Source organism: Cervus canadensis, chromosome 9 (assembly GCF_019320065.1).
Source record: "Cervus canadensis isolate Bull #8, Minnesota chromosome 9, ASM1932006v1, whole genome shotgun sequence".
NCBI classification, from domain to species: Eukaryota; Metazoa; Chordata; class Mammalia; order Artiodactyla; family Cervidae; genus Cervus; species Cervus canadensis.
The window spans coordinates 83,352,377-83,373,049 of NC_057394.1; the positions used below are offsets into that span (position 1 = coordinate 83,352,377).

The window sequence follows — 20,673 nt, forward strand, 5'->3', positions numbered from 1 at the left end:
CAGCCACCACAACAGAAAGACACAGGCAGCCCACATAGGGTTCACTACAACATACAGCTCTGGTGACCAGAGGGGACCTGTGTGCTACAAGAGGCCACTTCTCCAAGGTCAGGACACACAACCAACCTACCAGATACATGGAAATAAAAACAGCTAACTAGGCAAAATGAGGCAACAGCGGAACACGTTCCAAAGTGAGGAACAAGATAAGAACCCAGAAGCATTAGGTGAAATGGAGGCAGGCAATCTCCTTAATAAGACTTCAAGATGGGACTTCCCCGGTGGTCCAGTGGTTAAGAATCCACCTGCCAATGCAGGGGACGAGTTCAATCCCTGGTCAGGGAACTAAGATCCCACATGCCACGCAGTGTGGCCAAAAAACAACAAAGAAGGAATTTAAAAATACCCAGATACAAATGAAAACAGAAGGCCGATGATTCAAAATTGATGGCATGCAACAAAAACAGTTCTAAAAAAAATAAGACAGGACACCATAAAACTCTAAGAAGAGAGCACAGGCAAAACATTATCACATAAATCTTGCCAATGTGTTCTTAGGTTGATCTGCCAAGGCAATAGAAATAAAAGCAAAAATAAATAAATGGGACCTAACAAACTTACAAGGTTTTACTTTTAAAATCCTTTTTCATTTTAAAAAGCTTTTAAATGAAAAGACTACCTACAAAAGGACTGGGAGAAAATATTTGCAAATAATGCAACCAATAAGGGTTTAATTTCCAAAACACACGAATAGCTCATACAACTCAATAACAGAAAACTAAAATACCCAATTAAAAAAGTAAGTAGAACACCTTTAAAAGGCATTTTCCCAAAGAGGATATACAGATGTCCAAAAGGTACGTAAGAGATGCTCAACACTTCTGATTACTAGAGAAATGAAATCAAAACCACTCAGACCAGCCAGAATGGACATCATTAAAAAGCCTATGAATAACAAATGCTGGAGAGGATGTGGAAAAGATGGAACCCTCCTACACTGTTGGTGGGAATGTAAACTGGTGCAGCCACTGTGGATAACAGTATGGAGGTTCCTTAGAACATTAAAAACAGAGCTATCATATGACCCAGTAATCCCACTCCCGGGCATATATCTGGAAAAAATGAAAACTCCAATTCTAAAAGATACATGCACCCCAATGTTCACTGCAGCACTATTTACAATACCCAGGACATGGAAGCAACATAGATGTCCATCAACAGATGAATGGATAAAGAAGATGTGGTACATATATACAATGGAATACTACTCAGCCATGAAAAACAATAAAATAATGTCATTTGCAGCAACATAAATGGACCAAGAGGCAATCATATGAAGTCAAGTCAGACAGAAAAGCAAATACCATATGATACCACTAAAATGTAGAATCCAAAATGTCACACAAATGAATTTATTTACAAAACAGAAACAGACTCCCAGACACAGAAAATAAACCTGAGGTTACCAAAAAAGAAGGGGGAAGGATAGGTGAGGAGTTTGGGATTAGTAGATACACACTACAGTATATAAAATACATAAAAAACATGGCCCTACACTATAGCACAGGAACTATATGGAAAAGAATATGAATATATATATGTATACACACATATGTGTATGTACATTATATCTGAATCATTTTGCTATACACCAGAAGCCAACACAACATTGTAATCAAAACTACACTTCAATTAAAAATGAAAAAAAGGAGCTTCCCTGGTAGTCCAAGTGGTTAAGAATCCGCCTTGCAATGCAAGGGACACTGGTTCAATCCCTGGTCCAAGAAGATCCCACATGCCTTGGGGCAACTGAGCTCGTGTGCCACAATTAATGAGCCCAGGCTCTGGAGCCCAAGAGCTGAAACTCTTGAAGCCCACATGCCCGTGATCCACAACAAGAGAAGCAACTGCAATGAGAAGCCCTCACACCACAACCAGAGAGCCGCCTCTGCTTGCTGGAGCTGGCAGCTGGAGGAAGCCCTCATGTAGCAACGAAAAGCCAACACAGTAAAAAATAAATATAAAATAAATTAAAAAATACCTAAGGGCATTTGAACAAAAAGTATGAAGACTATTTCAATAAGTATTTTTTAAAAATTAAAAAAAAAACAGCTCTAAGAGGGAAGTTTATAGTGATACACACTCAAGAAACAAGAAAAACTCAAAACAACCTAAACTCGCACCTAAATGAACTAGAAAAAATAAGAACAAAACCCAAAGTTAATGGAAGGAAAGATAAAATCAGAGCAGAAATAAATGAAATTGAGACAAAAATAAATAAGAAAATAAAAAGATCAATAAAACTAAGAGTTGGTCTTTGAAAAGATAAAGTTGATAAGTCTTTATCCAGAGTCATCAAAAGAGATTTTGGTTAAAACCAAAAATGAAAAAGGAAAAGTTAACAACTGATACCACAGAAACACAAAGGATCATAAAAGACTATTACAAACAACTGTATATCAATAAAATAGCAAAACTAGAAGAAATGGACAAATTTCTAGAAATGTACAATCTCCCAAGACTCAACAAGGAAGAAATAGAAAATATGAACAGACCAATTACCAGTAATCAAATTGAATCAATAATTTTAAAAAACACCCAACAAACAAAAGTGCAGAACCAGATGGCTTCATGGGTGAATTTCAGCAAACATTTAGAAAAGAGTTGATCATTCTGAAGACTATTAAAAAAAAAAAGAAAAAAAAAAAAAAGAAAGAAAAACAGAGGGAAGAATGCATCTGAACTCATTCTACAAGGCCAGAATCACCTTGATACCAAAACTAGACAAGGATATCATACAAAAAAGAAAATTACAGGTCAACATCACTTGATGAACACATGCAAAAATCCTCAACAAAATATTACCACACTAATTCCAATAATACACTAAAAGGACCATACACCATGATCAAGTAGGATTTATCCCAGGGACGCAAGGATTTTTTCAGTATCAATAAATCAATCAGTGTTATACACCACACTGACCAACTGAAGAATAAAAACCATATGATCATTTCAATAGATGCAGGAAAAAGCTTTGGATAAAATTCAAAATCCATTTATGATTTAAAAAAACAACAACAACAAACTCTCCAGTCCTGGGTATAGAGGGAACATACCTCCACATATACTGAGAAAAACGGAGCTGGAAGAATCATATTCCCTGACTTCAGACTATACTACAAAGCTACAGTAGTCAAAACAGTATGGTGCTGGCACAAAAAAAGACATATTAGCTCAGACAGGATAGAAAGCCCGGAAATAAACCCACATACCTATGATCAATTAATCTACAACAAAGGAGGCAAGAATAAACAATGATAAAAAATAGTCTCTTCAGTAAGTGCTGGGAAAACTGGACAGTTGCATATAAAAGAATGAAATCAGAACATTCTCTAACCTCATACACAAAAATAAGCTCAAAATGGATTAGAGACCTAAATATAGGGCTGGATACTATAATATTCTTAAGAAAAAAACATAGGCAGAACACTTGTTGATATAAACTGCAGCAAGATCTTTTTGAATCCACCTCCTAGAGTAGTGGACATAAAAACAAAAACAAACAAATGGGACCGAATACACTTAAAAGCTTTTGTACAGCAAAGGAAACCATAAACAAAATGAAAAGACAACCCACTGAATGGCAGAAAACATTTGCAAATGATGCGACCAACAAGGGATTCTACCTCCAAAATACACAAACAGTTCTGCTGCTGCTGCTAAGTCATTTCAGTCGTGTCTGACTCTGTGCGACCCCGTAGATGTCAGCCCACCAGGCTCCCCCATCTCCGGGATTCTCCAGGCAAGAACACTGGAGTGGATTGCCATTTCCTTCTCCAATGCATGAAAGTGAAAAGTGAAAGTTAAGTGGCTCAGTTGTGTCCAACTCTTAGCGACCCCATGGACTGCAGCCTCCAAGGCTCCTCCATCCATGGGATTTTCCAGGCAAGAGTACTGGAGTGGGGTGCCATTGCCTTCTCCGACACAGTTCAGGCAGCTCAATACCAAAAAAGAAAAAAAAAAAAAAAAAAACCAAACCAACCCAATCAAAAAATGAGCAGAAGATCTAAATGGACATTTCTCCAAAGAAGACATACAAATGGGCAAAAAGCACATTAAAAAATGCTCAACATCACTACTTATTAGAGAAATGCAAATCAAAACTACAATGAGGCATCACCTCACACTCATAAGAACAGCCATCTATAAAAAAGTCAACCAACAATAAATGCTAGAGGAGATGTGGAGAGAAGGGAACACTCCTACACTGTTGGAGGGAATACAAATTGGTGCAGCCACTATGGAAAACAGTATGCAGGAAACAGAGCTAACATCTGATCCTGCAATCCCACTCCTGGGCATATACCCTGTAAAATAAAACATAATTTGAAATAATACATGCACCCCAATGTTCATTGCAGCACTATTTGCAATAGCTAAAACATGAAAGCCACCTAAATGTCCATCAACAGCTGAATGGGTAAAGATGTGGTACATATACACAATGGAATATTACTCAACCATAAAAGAGAATGAAATAAAGCTACTTGCAGCAACATGGATGAACCTAGCGATTATCATACTGAGTGAAGTAAGACAGAGAGAGACAAATATATGATACCCCGTATATGGGAAAATCTAAAAAAATGTAAAATGAACTTATTTACAAAACAGAAATAGAGTCACAGATGTAGAAAACAAACTTATGGTTACCGGGGGAAAGTGGGAGGATATATGTGTGTGTACACACACACACACATAACTGAATCATTTTATGGTACACCTGGAGCACTACATTGTAAATTAACTATACTTCAATTAAAAAATATAATGAAAAAAATAGAACTCTCACCTCTAAAACAGAGAGTTGACTTTCTTAAAAATGTGGAAAAATAAAATTCAAGACAGAAAGAAAGAAAACAAGAATGCCCACTCTCGCTACTTTCATTCAACATACTACTATTGGAAGTCCTAGCCATGGCAATCGGAAGAAAAAGAAAAGGGATCCAAATTGGAAAGGAAGTAAAACTGTCATTGTTTGCAGATGACATGATACTATACATAGAAAATCCTAAAGATGCCACCAGAAAACTGTTACAGCTCATAAATGAATTCAGTAAATTTGTAGACAACAAAATTAATATAGAGAAATCCATTGCATTTCTATACATTCACAACTAAAGATCAGGTTGAACACTGACATAAATCATAGTGATATTTTTTCAATTCTTTTCTTAAGACAAAGGAAATGAAACCAAAAATAAATAAATTTACAAGCTTTTGCACAGCAAAGAAAACTAATGACAAAGTGAAAAGTCAGTCTACTGAATGGGAGAAGATATTTGCAATTGTTAAAACCAATAATTACTATCAAAAATATACAAACAGCTCATACAACTCAATATAAAAAAAAATTTAAAAAGGGCAGAAGACTTGAATACACATTTTTCCAAAGAAGATATACAGATGACCAACAAGCACATGAAAAGATGCTCAACACTGCTAATCAGGGAAGTGCAAATCAAAACCACAAAGAGCTATCACCTCATACATGTCAGAATGGCTATCATCAAAAAGATCACAAAAATCAAATGCTGGTGAGGATGTGGAGTAAAGGGAACCCTTGTGCACTGTAGGTGGGAGTGTAAATTAGTGCATCCTCTATGGAAAATTGTGCACGTTCCTCAAAAAAACAAAAATAGGGCTTCACTGTCAGCTCAGTGGTAAACAATGGTGGTAAACTGATGTCAAACAGGAGACAACCAGTTTAATCCCTGGTCCAGGAAGGTCCCACATGCCTCGGAACCACTGAGCCCATGCACCACAGCAACTGAACCTGTGTTCTAGAGCCTGGGGGGCCGCAATCCCTGAAGCCCACGTGCCCTAGAGCCTGTGCTCTGCAACAAGAGAAGTCATCGCAATTAGAAACCTGCGTTTCAGAAACTGAAACTAGAGAGTAGCCCCTGTTTGCTACAACTACAGAAGAAAGCCTACACAGCAACAGAGGCCCAGCACGGCCAAAAATAAAATAAATAAATAATTTTTTAAAAACTAGAACTGTTATACCATATGATCCAGCAATTCCACTCCTGGATATAAATCCAGAAAAAATGAAAAAAGACACACGTACCCCAAAATTCATAGCAACGTTGTTTACAATAGCCAAGACATGGAAGCAACCCAGGTGTCCATCAACAAACAAATGGATAAAGAAGACATAGTAAATATATATAAGGGGATATTAGCCACAGAAAAAGAATGAAATTTTGCCACTTGCAGGAATTGTGGACAGATCTGGAGGGTATTATTCAGGAAAAGACCAACACTGTTACCCTTTTGTATGTGGCATCTTAAAAAAACAGAAAAGAAGCAATAAAACAAAACAGAAACAGATACAGAGAGCAAACAAGTGGCTGGTTGCCAATGGGGAGAGGAAATCATGGAAGGACAGGGTAGGGATTTGAAACTGTCATAGTTACTCCCCAACTCTCTTCCATGGAAGCTGGACCAGTCACACCGACACTGTGTTGGGAGACCCTTTCCCCTCACACACCTGCAGCCCCGCCTGATGAATGCCCCACCAGGAAAGTTCTCTTGGTACAACACTACACCTGAAGGCAAGGTCTGTCCAGGACAGTCCATGGCTTCTATCATCCTTTCATCACATCTTTTTCTTGGTTTGTAAGCACTCTTTATAAAACAAGCTCTTTGTCACATGGATTTTGTACCATATTTTCTTCCAGTTTGCCCTTGTATTTCTTTTCAATTTTGCCAAGAAGAAATGGCATATTATTATGCAATTAAATGTATTGCTCTCCTCTTTTGTGACTCTGGGGGTCTCTTGTGTATGTCCTTTGTTGCTCAGCTATGTCCAGCTCTTTGCCACTCCATGGACTGTAGCCCAACAGGCTCCTCTGTCCATAGGATTCTCCAGCCAAGAATACTGGACAGGGTTGCCATTCCCTCCTTCAGGGGATCTTGCAGACCAAAGGATGGAACCCAGGTCTCTGGTACTGGCTGGCAGATTCACCATCACCTAGCAACCAGGGAAGCCCATTGGGGGTCTGGAAACTACTAAACAGGCCTTCTCCACTCAAGAGTATGAATATAACTTACTGCTCTTTATGTGTTTTTGTGGTTTTATTCTTCACACTTAAGTCTTTGAGTCATCTGGAACTCATTTTCATACAGGGGTGAGATCCAACTGCATCTTTTCCAAGCTGGTTACCCAGTCCCAGCACTATTTATCGAATGACCTGTCTCTCCCCTAAAGACACTGAAAGCTACCTTATAGTCCACGTTTCTATTTCAAAGCCGACCTTATTCACCTAAAGTGGTCCTTTCTGGTCTGGCAAGTAGTGGCTTCCTCATCCAGTTCCCTTTGTTCTAGCTTTAAACACCACTCTGAGTCTGAGCTGACTCCACACAGGTAAGGACACTATTTTGCTCAAGACCTGCCGGGCAAGAACACCTAAGGGACCCCACCACTCACAGCTTAGAATAGGTTCCTGGCTGCCAAGTGCACGACTTTTTCTAATCTTCCTAGGAACTCGGGAGGTTGGGAGGCGATCCGAGGGCAGGGCGGAGAGGGGTCCCCCAGCAGCCAGCCACCTGCAACCCAGGCCCCGCCCAGAAGCCAACCCCCTGCAGAGGGTGGGGCCGGCCGCCACGTGAGTGCTCACAAGACGCACTCTCACCCGCCTCGAGACGCATGAAAACCACGCAGGTGTAACTCCTGCTCCTTTCCAGCACCCGGGACACTGACTGCTATTCTCAACAATCATCTCTCCCCTCCGAGGCCTCCCCCGGGGAGACAGGGGCTCGGTCTACACACACACACACACCCTCATGCCCCCAGCCCCCAGTCTCAGGGATGAGAACCAGCAGGCCCAGCTCTGAAAACTCATCTCCTCGCAAACAACAAAACTCATCTCCTCGTGCTGCTGCTAGAATACACCGACGCAAGCCAGTTGCGTGGCAAACAGGCCCCTCATGGTCCCGTGGTCCCCGGGCCTCAGCTGGCCTGGGAAGCAGCTACCCGCCTGCAGAGAGGAGTGTGTTGTCCACGAGGACACGTGGCACACCAAGGCTGTATAGGAGGCTACAGGAAGAGGGGCCTGACAAGAACCCACCCTCTGGGGCCCTGGGCGTGGTGGGAGGAGGGAAGGCAGAGACCAAGGCCAGGATGAGTCCCGAGAGCTTCAGACGGAGCAGAAAGGGGGAGCAAGGGGAGGCGGGAAGGTGGGGCAAAGACCAGGGAAGCAGCCTGGGGTTCTTCAGAGGTTCCCTGCACACAAACCCCAGCGGGGACGTCTGTTGTGAGCCCCTACCTCCAGCAATAACCATCCTCCACTCAACCCGGTCAGTTTCACTTCCTGAAGCAAAGCTGTTCAAACTGGTCCTGCTTCACCTCCTCTACGCCCCAGTTCCGAGTGTCCCTGTTCTCTTCCAGTTTACCCTGCTCGAGGACAGCTTCCTTGATTGAAAAACACCCTCAAGGATAAATGTCAACTTTGCAGCCCTGCTAAAGTCAAACCCAGGCCTGCGCTCCCACCACACACATGCACACCCGCACAAACACACATACACACAGGCCTGGGTCCCTCACTCTCCTCCTTTCCTCTGGTCACCCCTTCCCTTTCTCGAGGCTTCGGAGTGAAGGCTCCAGCCTTCTGCAGTCTGACTATGAGCGCCTTGGCACGGGGATGGCGGGGAAAGAAGGGGACAGTCACACGTGTGCTGAGGACACTCCAGCCACACTGGTCCTGTCTGCATGCTGCTCCTTTCCTCCGAGGTGACCGACCTCTTGAGAAGCCACGTAAAGCCTCCCAACCTCCAAAGTGCCCGGCTCCGCGCGCATCCTCACCCCGCCAACCACCGCACGCTCAGCTCCTCTCTCCTCCCGCCTCGGTTACTCTCTGGTGACCCCCACCGCCCCTCCCGTTTGGCCACCGGCTAGAAAACTCAGAAGATGCGCTACTGAGATCCAATGCCCAGCTGTCCCTGGAAGGGCACAGGCACCCGGAAAACATCTGCAAGACCCGCACGGGCCGCCGGTGCAAAGCTCTGTAACAAAAGCCCACCCGGCTCGGTCCCCCGTGGACTCCACTTAACCACGTACCTGGCAAAGAGCAGGTGCTCAAGAAACCCTGAGGCGTCTGGCAGAACGACGAGTTCCCCAGAGGACGCGGTCCCCTCGGAGAAAGGTGCAGGGCCTCTGCGGGAAGGCCTGCTCTGGGTCCAGACCCCTGGCGCCCCCCGCCCTCCCGGCGCCCCGCTCACCTGTAGGCCCAGGGCGACACGCTGCGCAGGTTGGTGGGCGGCCGGAAGCGGCGGTCGGCGGGCCTGCCCCCGGCCGGGCAGCTGGCGTTGCGCGCCTGCTCGCGCGGGCCCAGCTGCAGCGTGTGGTGGAAGGCGCCGAGCACGCCGGCCGCCAGTCGCCCGTACAGCTGCTCCAGGAGCTCCTCGGGCCGGTCCGCGCAGCCCCGCGCCCGTGCTGGCCGCCGGCCCGCCTTCGGGGCGCCCCCCGCCCGGCCCGGCGACAGCGCCAGCAGGACACCGGCCACCAACGCCCAGACCTGCGGGACAGGCCGCGCTCAGCGCCGCGCGCAGGAGGGGCCGTACCCCCGGCCTCCCGCGCCCCCCGCCCCGGGTCCCCGCCCCGCGCCCTCCACCTCTGGGGCCCCGTCCCGCGCCCCACCCGTGGCCCCGCGCCCCCCGCCCGGAGGATGGGTGCGGACCACGCCGGGCCCCGCGCGCCCTCCCCGCCCGTGCGTCGCCCTCGGGGACCCCGCGGCCCTGCTCCGCGCCGGCCCACGCGCCCCCCGCCGCCGCCGCCCCGAGCCGGGGTCCGCGCGGAGCACGGGTGTGCGGTGCGCGTGTGCGTGTGCCGGCCGGGCTGCTGCGCCGCCGGCTGCGAGTGCCTGTGACGGCGCCCGGGCCCCTCGGCGGCCCCCGCGTGTCCGAGGCGCGCGGGCCCCATGAGCCGCCCGGGCCCGGGACTGAGCCTGGCGCTCGCGCCGCGCACTCACTGGCGGCCCCAGCATCGCCGCGAAGTGGCTCCGGTGGTCGCGGCGGCGCGGACACGTCCGAGCGGAGCCGCGCGGCGCGGCGCGAGCGGAAGGAGGCGCCTCGGCTGGAAGGGAAGTCAGCGGGTCCGGCCGCGCGGGAAGAGCCCCGGGACGACGGGCACCTGGAGAGGAGCGCGCGGGCCTGGAGGCAGCCTGTCTCACCACGCCTTCCTGAGGGACTGGAGACTGAGTGTTCCGAACCGGGTGGGGGAGCGGCCGTTTGTCCTTCCCCCAAACGCCCAGGAAACGGCCCTTCTCTGCACCCACCCCCGCCCCCCAGCAGCTCAGAAAACCGAGCACCAAACACCCGACCCAGGCTGCCCTTTTGTGGCTGGAAACCGGCACCTTTGGGCGCGCCGGTGTCTGGACGCCTGCTCCTGAAGCCGGGACTCTTAAGAGCGAGCAGTGGTGTGAAATAAGACCGATACTTTGTAAATAAAGACAATGTACTTAGCTCGAGGGATTCTATTTCAAGAACAAGCAAACGTGCTCGCTCGTTCTATAAATCTACCTTAATGCTTTTAGGCGGCGGCCTGGTGAATACGGTCATTTCACAGCCGTCATACTTCGCCAATAAAAACAAAAGAATGATAAGAGCTGAAAGGTTTCCGAAGGTACAGAAAATACACAATTTATGATTCCTTAAACGGTTTCTAGCTTTGGTATTTGCCTTGTAAATCATTGGTGAAACCACATTTCAGTTATGCTGTGTAGAAAAACAACACTTTTGTATGCCTTGAATACCCTATAACTGAAGAGGAGTCGCCCTATTTACTGCTAAAAAGCCCACAGAAATTGCCAATTTAAGCAATTAACAGCTTGGTGAGTAAGCGTTCGTTTTGAGGTTACTTTTTTTTTTTTTTTTACTAGTAGGTAAATTGTGTTCTTTGTTTCCTTTCTGGTAAAATGGGAATAAACATATCAATGCACAAACATACTGTTTGTGTTTTTTTTTCCCCCAACTTGGTAAAGGTGTGGGAATACTTTGAAAGGTTAGGCAGTACAGACCAGACTGTTCCCTCTGCATCATTCAACGAAATACCTTCCACTGTCTGATAACTCAGTAACTTCCCTCTCCTCCCTTGTTACTTGGAAACGAAAATATTTACTTTCCAACAGTTTTCATTTTGTGAAAGATCATAAACACTGAACATGCTCGCCTACTTGATAGAACATACAATTCATCTTTTCAATACTAAACAAAGTTGAGAAATTCTAACAGGTGCAAAATCCAGTAGTCAGTACCCTCAGCTCAGAACATACTTATGAAGTGAACATACTTATGAAATAAACATGTTAACAATTCAAATCCCACCCTAAGACAAGTGAGATAATGGGAAGGAAGTTCTCAAAAGCCGGGCCCCTCATCTAGGCACCCAGAGCCGCTGTGGGGGCAGCTGTTTCCACTCACCTTCCTGGGTCAGGGCAGACCAAAACTCTTTCCCTCCTGTGAAAGTCAGCACCTCTTCCTCTGCCGTCTCCTCTGTCAGCACCTGGATGTCCCACCCCTGCTCTTCACTCCCCACCTTGGACACCTGAGGAGTCATCCAAAACTGGCCTCCAAGTGGCTACCCCGGCTCCACCCGCTGTTCCCCATCAGGTCTCAGGTCCTGGAGCGTGTGGCGGCCCCCCCGCCCCTTGCACACACCCCTTACCCCCCATCTCCAGGTGTGATCACTGTGGATACCGGTTCCCAGTGTGGCCTGTGACTCACCTCAGGCACTAGCACTTTCTTCCCTCACCTTCTGCAATTCTCTGATCTCTGACCCTGCCTCTTCACCACTGCCCCCTCACCCCAACGAGTGCTGGTGTCCTCCCCACAACGTTCGACAGTTACCCCAGTCCCTTGATCCTTTTTAGCTGCTCTGTTCAGTTCACACAGCTGGCTGACCACACACAGCTGTCTATACCACATACCTGAGGCCTCCACCCACACCCCTGTGCGTCACACTTCAGGACTCACGGTCACTTTTCCCAAGACGACTAACTTCCACATCCATCCTCGGATCTCTGCTCTCCTTCACCTCCATGCCCCGGGCTCTACACACTTCTTAGTCGTGCTGCTTCCAGCCCTCCCGTGACCGAACACCCACAACTTTCTGCTATTCTCCCTTGGGAATTAGAGCAGCAACCCTGGCCTGGGGTGACCAACGGCCTTCCCCCTGGACCGCCCACCTCCATAAAAGGCAACACCAGCAGCCGCTCAGCTCCTCAGCCGCAAAAGTGGCCATCAGCCTCCCTTCTGGGCTTCCCTCATCAGGACTCTAGGTGTGCCTTTCTCTTACTTGTCAGGGTTGGACTGAACTGTTAACATGTTTATTTCTTTAAGTAAATAGTGTTGTCTAGTCACTCAGTTGTGTCCAATTCTTTGCAAGCCCCTCCTCTGTCCATGGATTCTCTAGGCAAGAACACTGGAGTGGGTTGCCAGTTCCTTCTCCAGAGGATCTTCCTGACCCAGGGATTGAACCCGAGTCTCCTGCACGGGCACGCTCCACCTCCTAAACATGGGCTCAAATGGACCAATCCCAACAGCTCTCACTGCCAGAACAAGGCCGGCCCGGTGACCTCTCACCCAGGCCTCTGCAAGTGGTCCCCTCCCCCATCCCCCTGACACCAGTGGGGTCACTGTTTCTAGAAGTGAAGTCACATCACTCACCTTCCTCTCTGCTGTTGCTAGAAAAAGACCCACTCCTGCCTCCCTGATGGATAGCAGCCACTTGCCCACTCCCGAGCACACTGTACCCACCACACCGACGGCCCCAGACACTCTAGCTCTCTGCCCCCAACAGCCCCAGACCCCTCTGCTTGTGGGTTAGCATCTGCTCCTCCTGCCCCAGGGCATTGCTGCCCTCGAAACATCACCTGATGCTGATACAAACGCCCCTCCCAGAGGGGTTCCCAGATCATCTCCTCCACCATCAGCACTCTCCTTCATTTCGTCTTCTAACTGCCCTCATCAGATCTGTGGTGTTCCCAGTAGTCATGTGTGGATGTGAGAGCTGGACCATAAAGAAGGCTGAGCGCTGAAGAACAGATGCTTTTGAACTGTGGTGTTAGAGAAGACTCTTGAGAATCCCTTGGACTGCAAGGAAATCCAACCAGTCAATCCTGAAGGAAATCAGTCCTGAATATTCATTGGAAGGACTGATGCTGAAGCTGAAACTCCATTATTTCGGCCACCTGATGCAAAGAACTGACTTATTGGAAAAGATCCTGATGCTGACAAAGATTGAGGGCAGGAGGAGAAGGGGGTGACAGAGGATAAGATGGTTGGATGGCATCACCAACTCAATGGACATGAGTTTGAGTAAACTCCAGGAGCTGGTGATGGACAGGGAAGCCTGGCGTGCTGCAGTCCATGGGGGTCATAGAGTCAGACACGACTGAGCAACTGAACAACAACTGCCCTACAGCCCACTGAAACTACATTCACTATCTGTCTCCCTGGCCAGAATTTAAGCTCTTTAAGGACTGGGTGTTGCTCTCTTGGTCATGACTGTGCCCTTAGAATCTCACACACACCAGACATCTCATGTATTTGCTGAACACCTGACCTTTTTAGGGAGCAGGGAACGTGCTCTAATTAGGTGTTTCTCTCCTGCACCTAACAGAAGTGTGCATGTGGCAGAAACAAGGTAAGATGAGACAGATGGGCCCTCCTCTCTCATGAGGTATTAGAGACAAGCCACTTCTCCTGACTGCCCACCAATGCAAGTCTGCAGGACACAGCCAACCAGTCAGGTGCACTGCTGAGGATGCAAGCAGGCCTGGCCTTGACCCCACACCCAGAGTCCTGATAGGGAAGCCCCCTTGATGCTGCCATTGCTTGGGTGGTTGGTGCTACGAGGCTGTAGGAGGAGGCAACTACAGAAAAGATTGAGAGGCTCAAGACCTGATATTTCCTGTCACTACACCTTCCTGCCTTCAAGACACAACTGCTTCACTAGTGCAGGAGCCTCCGCCAGGCAAAACTTCCAGACTCAGTCCCCAAACACCAAGCAAGCTTGCTTAAACAACAACTCATCAAGGGTATATCCGAGCACAGTATTTTTCAAGCCACAAACCATTAAGTCAATATAGTTTTTTCACTACTAACACTGTCTAAGAAATTACAGAAAAGAGCAGAACATACCTCAGTGATTAGTGATACTTACATGGGTGTGGGTACCAGGTAGTGCTGCAAGATTTACTTCTTGTCCGTATTTCATTGTTACTGTTATTTAGTCACTCAGTTGTGTCCCATTCTTTGTGACCCCCTCCTCTGTCCATGGATTCTCCAGGCAAGAATACTGGAGTGGGTTGCCAGTTCCGTCTCCAGAGGATCTTCCTGATCCAGGGATCAGACCTGAGTCTCCTGCCTTGCAGGCAGATTCTCTACCACTGAGCCACTAGGGAAGAAGATTTACTTCCTACTGTGGATCAATGTTTTCAAAAGGGTAAGTCAGTCGCTGGCCTAAGTGTTATTTTCACATGTTTTTATTCCATTAAAAACAAAACCTAAACCCAAAATTCACAGAACAGAATATACTTATTAAAAGTTTTGACTGTGCAAAATTAAAGTTTGGATATTTAATTCAAAGTTCAACATGAATATAATCTTGTAAGGTGACTTCTTTCCTTTAATAAATAACACATTAAAATTGTACTATTCTGGAAGCAAATCATCTCCTAACTCTTCATCAGCAAAATCATCCTCGTCCATTCTCTTTTTGGCTGCGGTTTTAGGTCTTTCTATTTGAGGGCCAAGCGGATCCACATAGGAGGCGTCTGGGTTTCAGAGCAGATGGTGACATTAGAGGAACAGGAAAAACAGCAAATGTAGAACCAGTTAGACTCGTTGTCAACAGTGAGCAACCCAAAGTGAGCAGGAACGCCTCCCAAATCACGAGAAGCTTTGTCTGTGTCGCAGAGACCCCCAGGGGCATGCGTCTGTCCCTCCGCCATCCCAGCAGACCCATGGGCCAGGGACACTCACCTGGCTCCTTGTTGCTGCTGCTCTCATAAGGCTCGTCTGTGCCAGGCAGTGCTCGGAGCTGGGCACTCAGTCGCTCGCCTTTGCTGCCAGCGCTACAGTTCTGGCCACTGTCTGGAAACGGAAACAACAGGTGTTGAACATGCCGGGGGGAACATCACACTGCATTATCTTACAGTATAGTTATCTGCCAAAAAACAGGCTGGTTGTTTCATCTGACAGCCAATTTCCAAGGGATGTAATTCTCGTCTTCTGAAATTTCTAGGAAATTCCATGGTGAAATCCCAAGTAGAAATCTCATACTATAGTGAGAGCATCACTTGAGTAGTCTTTACATGGCTCAGGTCCCACCGGGTGCTGGAGACACTGGCGAAGGTGCCCCAGTTTGGGGGAAGGGGCTGCGCCGTCAGCTGTGTGCAAGCCTGGGAGCCACCACAGCCTCACAGACTCAGTGGGCTAGGAGGCCAAAGACTGTCACTGTGTGGCCATGGGTCTGGTGGAAAAGTGGCAGCAGTGACCTACACAAGGTCGTTCCTGTAAGACACAGCAGTGGTTTTCCGGGTGTGGCCCTGGGACCACCACAGCTGGGACCTGGTCAGAAACACAAAGTCCCAGGCCCATCACTGGCCAGCTCAAAGATGCTGGGGTTGGGTCTGTTTTAACCAGCCTTCCTAGTGACTCTGATACACAGTAAAACCTGAGGACCCCTCATAAGGAAGGGTACTGAGGTTTATAAAACAAATTATTGAGAAATAAGGCTACAATGAGACCAGTCTGACACACAAAAAAGAACCATTTTCAAAGGCCCTCAAACATTTCAGAAAGAGCCATTTTGTAGAAACTAATAATTCTGATTATATGTTCCCTATGGTCCTCTCATATATAATCAGAATTATTTGTACAAAATGGTCCTCTCTCCTAAGCAACACTTTAAAAATCCAGTTGTAGGCATGGCATTTATTTCAACACACTACACTTAAACCAGCTCAAGTCTGGCCTCAACTGGACTCAAGAAAAAACCCCTTTCCCCTTTGTGAACTGTGATTCTCACCCAGACAGAAACACCAGAGATGTCCACGCTGAGACGTGAACGCGCATCACTGGGTCTCCCAGGGCAGAAGTGGAAGTGGTAGGACTGGGCACCCTTTAACACTCAGGTTGTGCTGGCAAGTGCAGGGAGGGGACGCTGCTGAGGGTGGGCCATGTCCACGGGGGCCCCATGGTGCTGTGGGAGGGGCCCAGGAGGTGAAGTGGGGAGGAATTCAGGTGGCGCCACAGCCTGGTGGACTCAGACCCCAAAGCCAGGGAGAGCCTGGCCCCGGGCCTGAGAGAACTGGAGGCGGGGGTGCTGACAGGCAGGCTCCGGAACAGTGTGGGGGCGCTGGGAGGAGGTGGGGCCATCGGCGATGACAGGAAACCAGGAACAAAAAGGCAAGTGTTGGGAGAGAGAAGCAAGAGAGCCAGGTGCTGCCCCAGGGCCAGGCCCTGATACCTGGCCCATCGGGAAGCCCAGCTTCAGCTTCCAGAAGCTTGTTTGTGCACCAGGACTGCCTGTTTGTGTTGGGCTGACATGAGCTGGATGACAGAAGGGAAAATTTGCTAAGAAATAGCAGCAGCGGCAGCAGGAAGGCCCCCAGGAGGCCCCTCTCCACACAGCCTTGGCCCTCCTCGGCCTGAGGCAGCATCCCAGGGCCTGGGGACACTCTCTGGGTCTGGACACTGTCCTCCGGGCTCTGGTTCAGCTTCACCAGCTCTCAGGACACCTGGCTAGGGGGACGGAGCTTCCAAAGTGGACTTTAAATGTGAGGTGGGGCCTCAGCCACACCGCACAATCCCATGATGACCCGGGAAGGAGGTTTGGTGGTGGGTTTGGGAGGAACCGGTTGCTTACTCTGAACCGAGGATTTCTGGAGCCAAGTGTAGGATCCTGAACTTCAGTAAAGAACTGATGCTCCCCTAGGGTTATTCCTTAAAGGGACACCCAATTCAAATGCGCTCACAGCCCAGGAACCTGCCTCCTAAGAAAAGGGGAGTGGGAGGAGAGGGCTGCTGGGGCCCTTTCTAGGCTCTTCTCATGGATGCACAGGCTGGTCCACAACTTCCCGGCTTCTGAGAACTGTTGGTGCACGCAGGCCCACGTTCCTCATCTATAAGCCCAATTCCAAATGGCGCTAAAGCAGGTTTCTGGGGGGAAACATGGCTTCATGTCAAGAATAAAACCTGCCTTGGCCTGAAGCTATCCCAGGCCATTATTTATCCTCAGTGTGAACATTCCTGTTTCACTAAAGTAATGAGATGTCACCTGATACTGAGGTGATCCCCAGGGGTATTACATAGCTGGGGTTCCCCTGGAGCAGTGGGGCTGCCCCTCGGGGCATCCAGGTGCCCTGCTGCCTGCAGTGGCTGCACACACCTGAGGAGCAAAGTCCCGCCCTCAAGGAGTGGCTGTCCCGGCCACGGCCCCACTCCGCCAGGCAGCGCCCACAGTAGATCAGGGCTCGTGCGTCCTTCCAAGTCGATCCTGACTTCCTTGAGGGCAAAGGCCCCATCTCATGTCGTTGGCAGCCAGAATGCAGCCAACAGTAATGAAGGAATGAAAAGAAGACCTCTCTAAGCTGCAGGCCAGGCCTGCCTGCGTCGTGTCCCCTGGACCACAAGCAGACAACAGGATGAAGTCAGTCCTGTGTGCATGGTGGGGCTAAGTGTGGACACAACTTGGATCTCAAGTTAGCACTTGGTTTTCTAATTAGTTTCCTTAAAACCACCCAACTTCCCCTAAATATAACTTCTACTACCCCTTGAAATAGAGAAAGAAGGTGGATTCTGTTGACAGGGAAAAGGGGGAGGAAAACATAACAAATTTTAAGTAACGATGTCACAAGCAGTCACAGAGCAGGAACTCAGGAGCAGCCCAAAGCAGCAGGGTTTGTGTGGCTGGTCCAGAGGCATGATGCTCAGTGCCCAGGCTGGCACCACTTCTGCACTGAGGTGCAGTGGTCCGTCAGCATCCTGTGAGACCCCACCTAACAACATCCATCTGAACACCGTGCCACAGCAAACCTCACTGGTATGGACGCCTGCAATGATCTACCTAACATGACCGTTTACTCATCAATCAGCAGAAACAGGGCTGGTTATTTAACAACTAACACCTGCAAACACCTGTTCATAATACAGCAGGCTGATGCTTAGAAAAGTAACTTTAAGTAAGTCAGGTAAGTGACTAAAAGTGAAAGTGAGTGAGGTTTGCTGTATATAAAAAAACAAACAGGATGTTTCTGGATTGTTTCAAGGGGCTTCCAGAAGCCAGCGCACTAGGATCTGCCGACCCCGGCCTCTCCAGGGTCAGGGACACTCACCACTGCCTGCACTCCCGTCTCTCCGGCCGCGGGGACACCCGCTGCTGTCCCGACCAGACTTGATGCGCTAGAGCAAGAAGACCACATGTTAACAAGGACACGCTGGACACAAGTCCTGCTTCAGTGAAAAGAACAGATGATACCTGCAGGGACCACAATAACCAAGCGTTGATTTATTGTTAAAACACAGCCCCCAGGCCTGACTGGTCCTGCCTCCCAGGCTGGGTTCTCGTGACCTGCCCTGGAGCCGGCCCCACAGGAGGAAGGCCCGGCTGTCCTGGAAATGAAGCGGGAAACCTGGAGACCCCAGTCCCACTACACACACAGATGGCACTTGGCCTTAACAGGGCAGGGTCACCCAAGCTTCTGCAAGTAACTTAAAAACCAAGTACTTTCCAGATGTGAAAGCTCAGGTTTTAAACACAGCAGCTAAAGAGGTGGAAGGAGAAGGGGACTTGAGAGTGGGCCGTTTCTGCTTTAGCCCCATATGACAACACTGGACCAGAACTATTTCAGGGGGAAAAGGACAGCAGGGCTTTGAAATTCACCTTCCACAGTAAAGGCACTATTAAATCTCAAAGGACACCTAAGGTCTGCCCAACAGTCTACTTTCCTAGATGTAAAGCACACATAAGTCATAAGAATTATCTCCAAACTGTGACATTCTTAGGTTTCTTTCTGAATCTTACGGTTATTCTGTGTTTTGCCCAAGTTAGAATTTTTGAATTAACACTGAACCTGCCTCCAGCACTGTCAGTTTCTTGTACATATAAAGGTTCATTGAGAGAAAACAGTACTCAGTGAATAGAAACAGTGTTGGACAACTATTTACGACTGAATTAAAATTTTCTCAACAAAGGTTGATATCTTATTTAGATCTTTAATATCATGAACATAATTCCATAAATAACTCAAAGGACACATTATTTACACCCTCAAACCTGACAACTCTCCATTTATAAATTATCAGGTCACGGATGGGGTTATTGATAATATAGTCTGCAAGGAAGAAGAAAACTTTTTTTTTCACAATCCAAGACTCAAGTCTGTATAATGAAACACTCTCCTAAAATTCCAGTCTTCCAAATATCAGTAAACATGCTCAAGTTTCTATTAAAAAGAAACCTCACTGGGAACCCCATCTCTCCCTTTGCCTCCACAGACAAAAGAAAACCCAAAGATGATGTAACAAAAATATTTATATCTATACTCAGACTGTAGAAACTTGGTGTTTATCTGTGCTTAGATGTTCAGTCATGTCCAACCCGTGCGATCCCATGGACCATAGCCCACCAAGCTCCTCTGTCCACGGGAATTCTCCAGGCAAGAATACTGGAGTGGGCTGCCCGTTTCCTCCTCCAGGGGATCTTCCCGACTCAGGGATCCAACCTGCATCTCCTGTGTCTCCTGCATTGGCAGGCGAATTCTTTACCACTAGTGCCACCTGAGAAGCCCATAGATGAATAATTACCAGCATATTTAAAAGACTTAAGACAATGATAAAATAATTAAACTTGTAAAGACAAATGTCCATATAATCTTCCCTCCTAGCAGGGAAGGAAGAGGGACACCTGGGGGCAGGAGGGACAGGTCCAGACTGGGGGAACTTTCTGGAAGAACAGTAATGGAACAGGTACAACAGTAATGGCTTACTGAGGGGCCCAGCCCCACAGCGAACAGGGAGGGTACAGACGCAGTCCCAGGGACACAGGCACATTTCAGTGACTGAGAAGCCTGTCTCATTTCTTTCTCAGCAGGTGGTCTGTGCTGATGCCAGGAGGAGAGACGCTGCCATCTTCTCAGAGTTTCGACACCTCGTAAAGTTCCTGGGAATCTGGACTGATCTGGGGGAGTGAGGTATGGATACAGGACCGACATGTGAAGGAAACAGCTACGTGACAGAAGAGCCACAAAAAATAACAGGGGTCTGCCTTCAGGGACACAGGATGCTCCCCAGGTTGTTTTGCTAAATAGGGGGAAAATGCAAGGTATAAGCAGTATTTTGTAAAAATCTCACTTTTGTAAAAAAAAAAGAAAAGAAAAGTTCCCATTTTAAAATGCGTATTGAATATATGTTTGTATATATTTGTAAAAATGCTTGGGAATATAAATACAAAAATGATAATAATAGTGATCTCAAAGTTGTGGTTTAATGATTTTCAGCTTTTTCTTTACACATTTTAATTTGACTACTACTTACAAAAGTCATCTACCTATATTTTTAGAATAACACTTGTCTTTCCAATAATATGGGGAAAAAAAAAAAAGA

At 47.7% G+C, this 20,673-nt stretch overlaps 2 protein-coding genes across 12 annotated transcripts in view; both read right to left on the reverse strand.

Annotated features, from left to right (window-relative positions):
- Positions 1-14,390, reverse strand: part of IL17D (interleukin 17D) — a 35,169-nt gene extending 20,779 nt beyond the window's left edge. The window contains exons 1-4 of one of the 10 annotated variants that reach the window (XM_043477633.1): positions 12,037-13,057; positions 11,485-11,608; positions 10,035-10,244; positions 9,286-9,581 (exon numbers count right to left, since the gene is read on the reverse strand). In XM_043477633.1, coding sequence (XP_043333568.1) covers positions 9,286-9,581; positions 10,035-10,244; positions 11,485-11,608; positions 12,037-12,069 — 663 coding nt within the window. In that variant the 5' untranslated portion in view covers positions 12,070-13,057. Of the gene's footprint in view, positions 1-9,285; positions 9,582-10,034; positions 10,253-11,484; positions 11,609-11,787; positions 11,804-12,036; positions 13,062-14,227 lie in introns of those variants that run through there. The other 9 variants (XM_043477634.1, XM_043477637.1, XM_043477638.1 and 6 more) reach the window with 9 other exon arrangements.
- A 141-nt stretch (positions 14,391-14,531) lies between these two features.
- IFT88 (intraflagellar transport 88) overlaps positions 14,532-20,673 on the reverse strand; it is a 62,201-nt gene continuing 56,059 nt past the window's right edge. For both annotated transcript variants that reach the window (XM_043477632.1, XM_043477631.1), the window contains 3 exons: positions 18,405-18,471; positions 15,049-15,159; positions 14,532-14,840 (listed from right to left, as the gene is read on the reverse strand). In XM_043477632.1, coding sequence (XP_043333567.1) covers positions 14,719-14,840; positions 15,049-15,159; positions 18,405-18,471 — 300 coding nt within the window. In that variant the 3' untranslated portion in view covers positions 14,532-14,718. The remainder of the gene's footprint in view (positions 14,841-15,048; positions 15,160-18,404; positions 18,472-20,673) is intronic.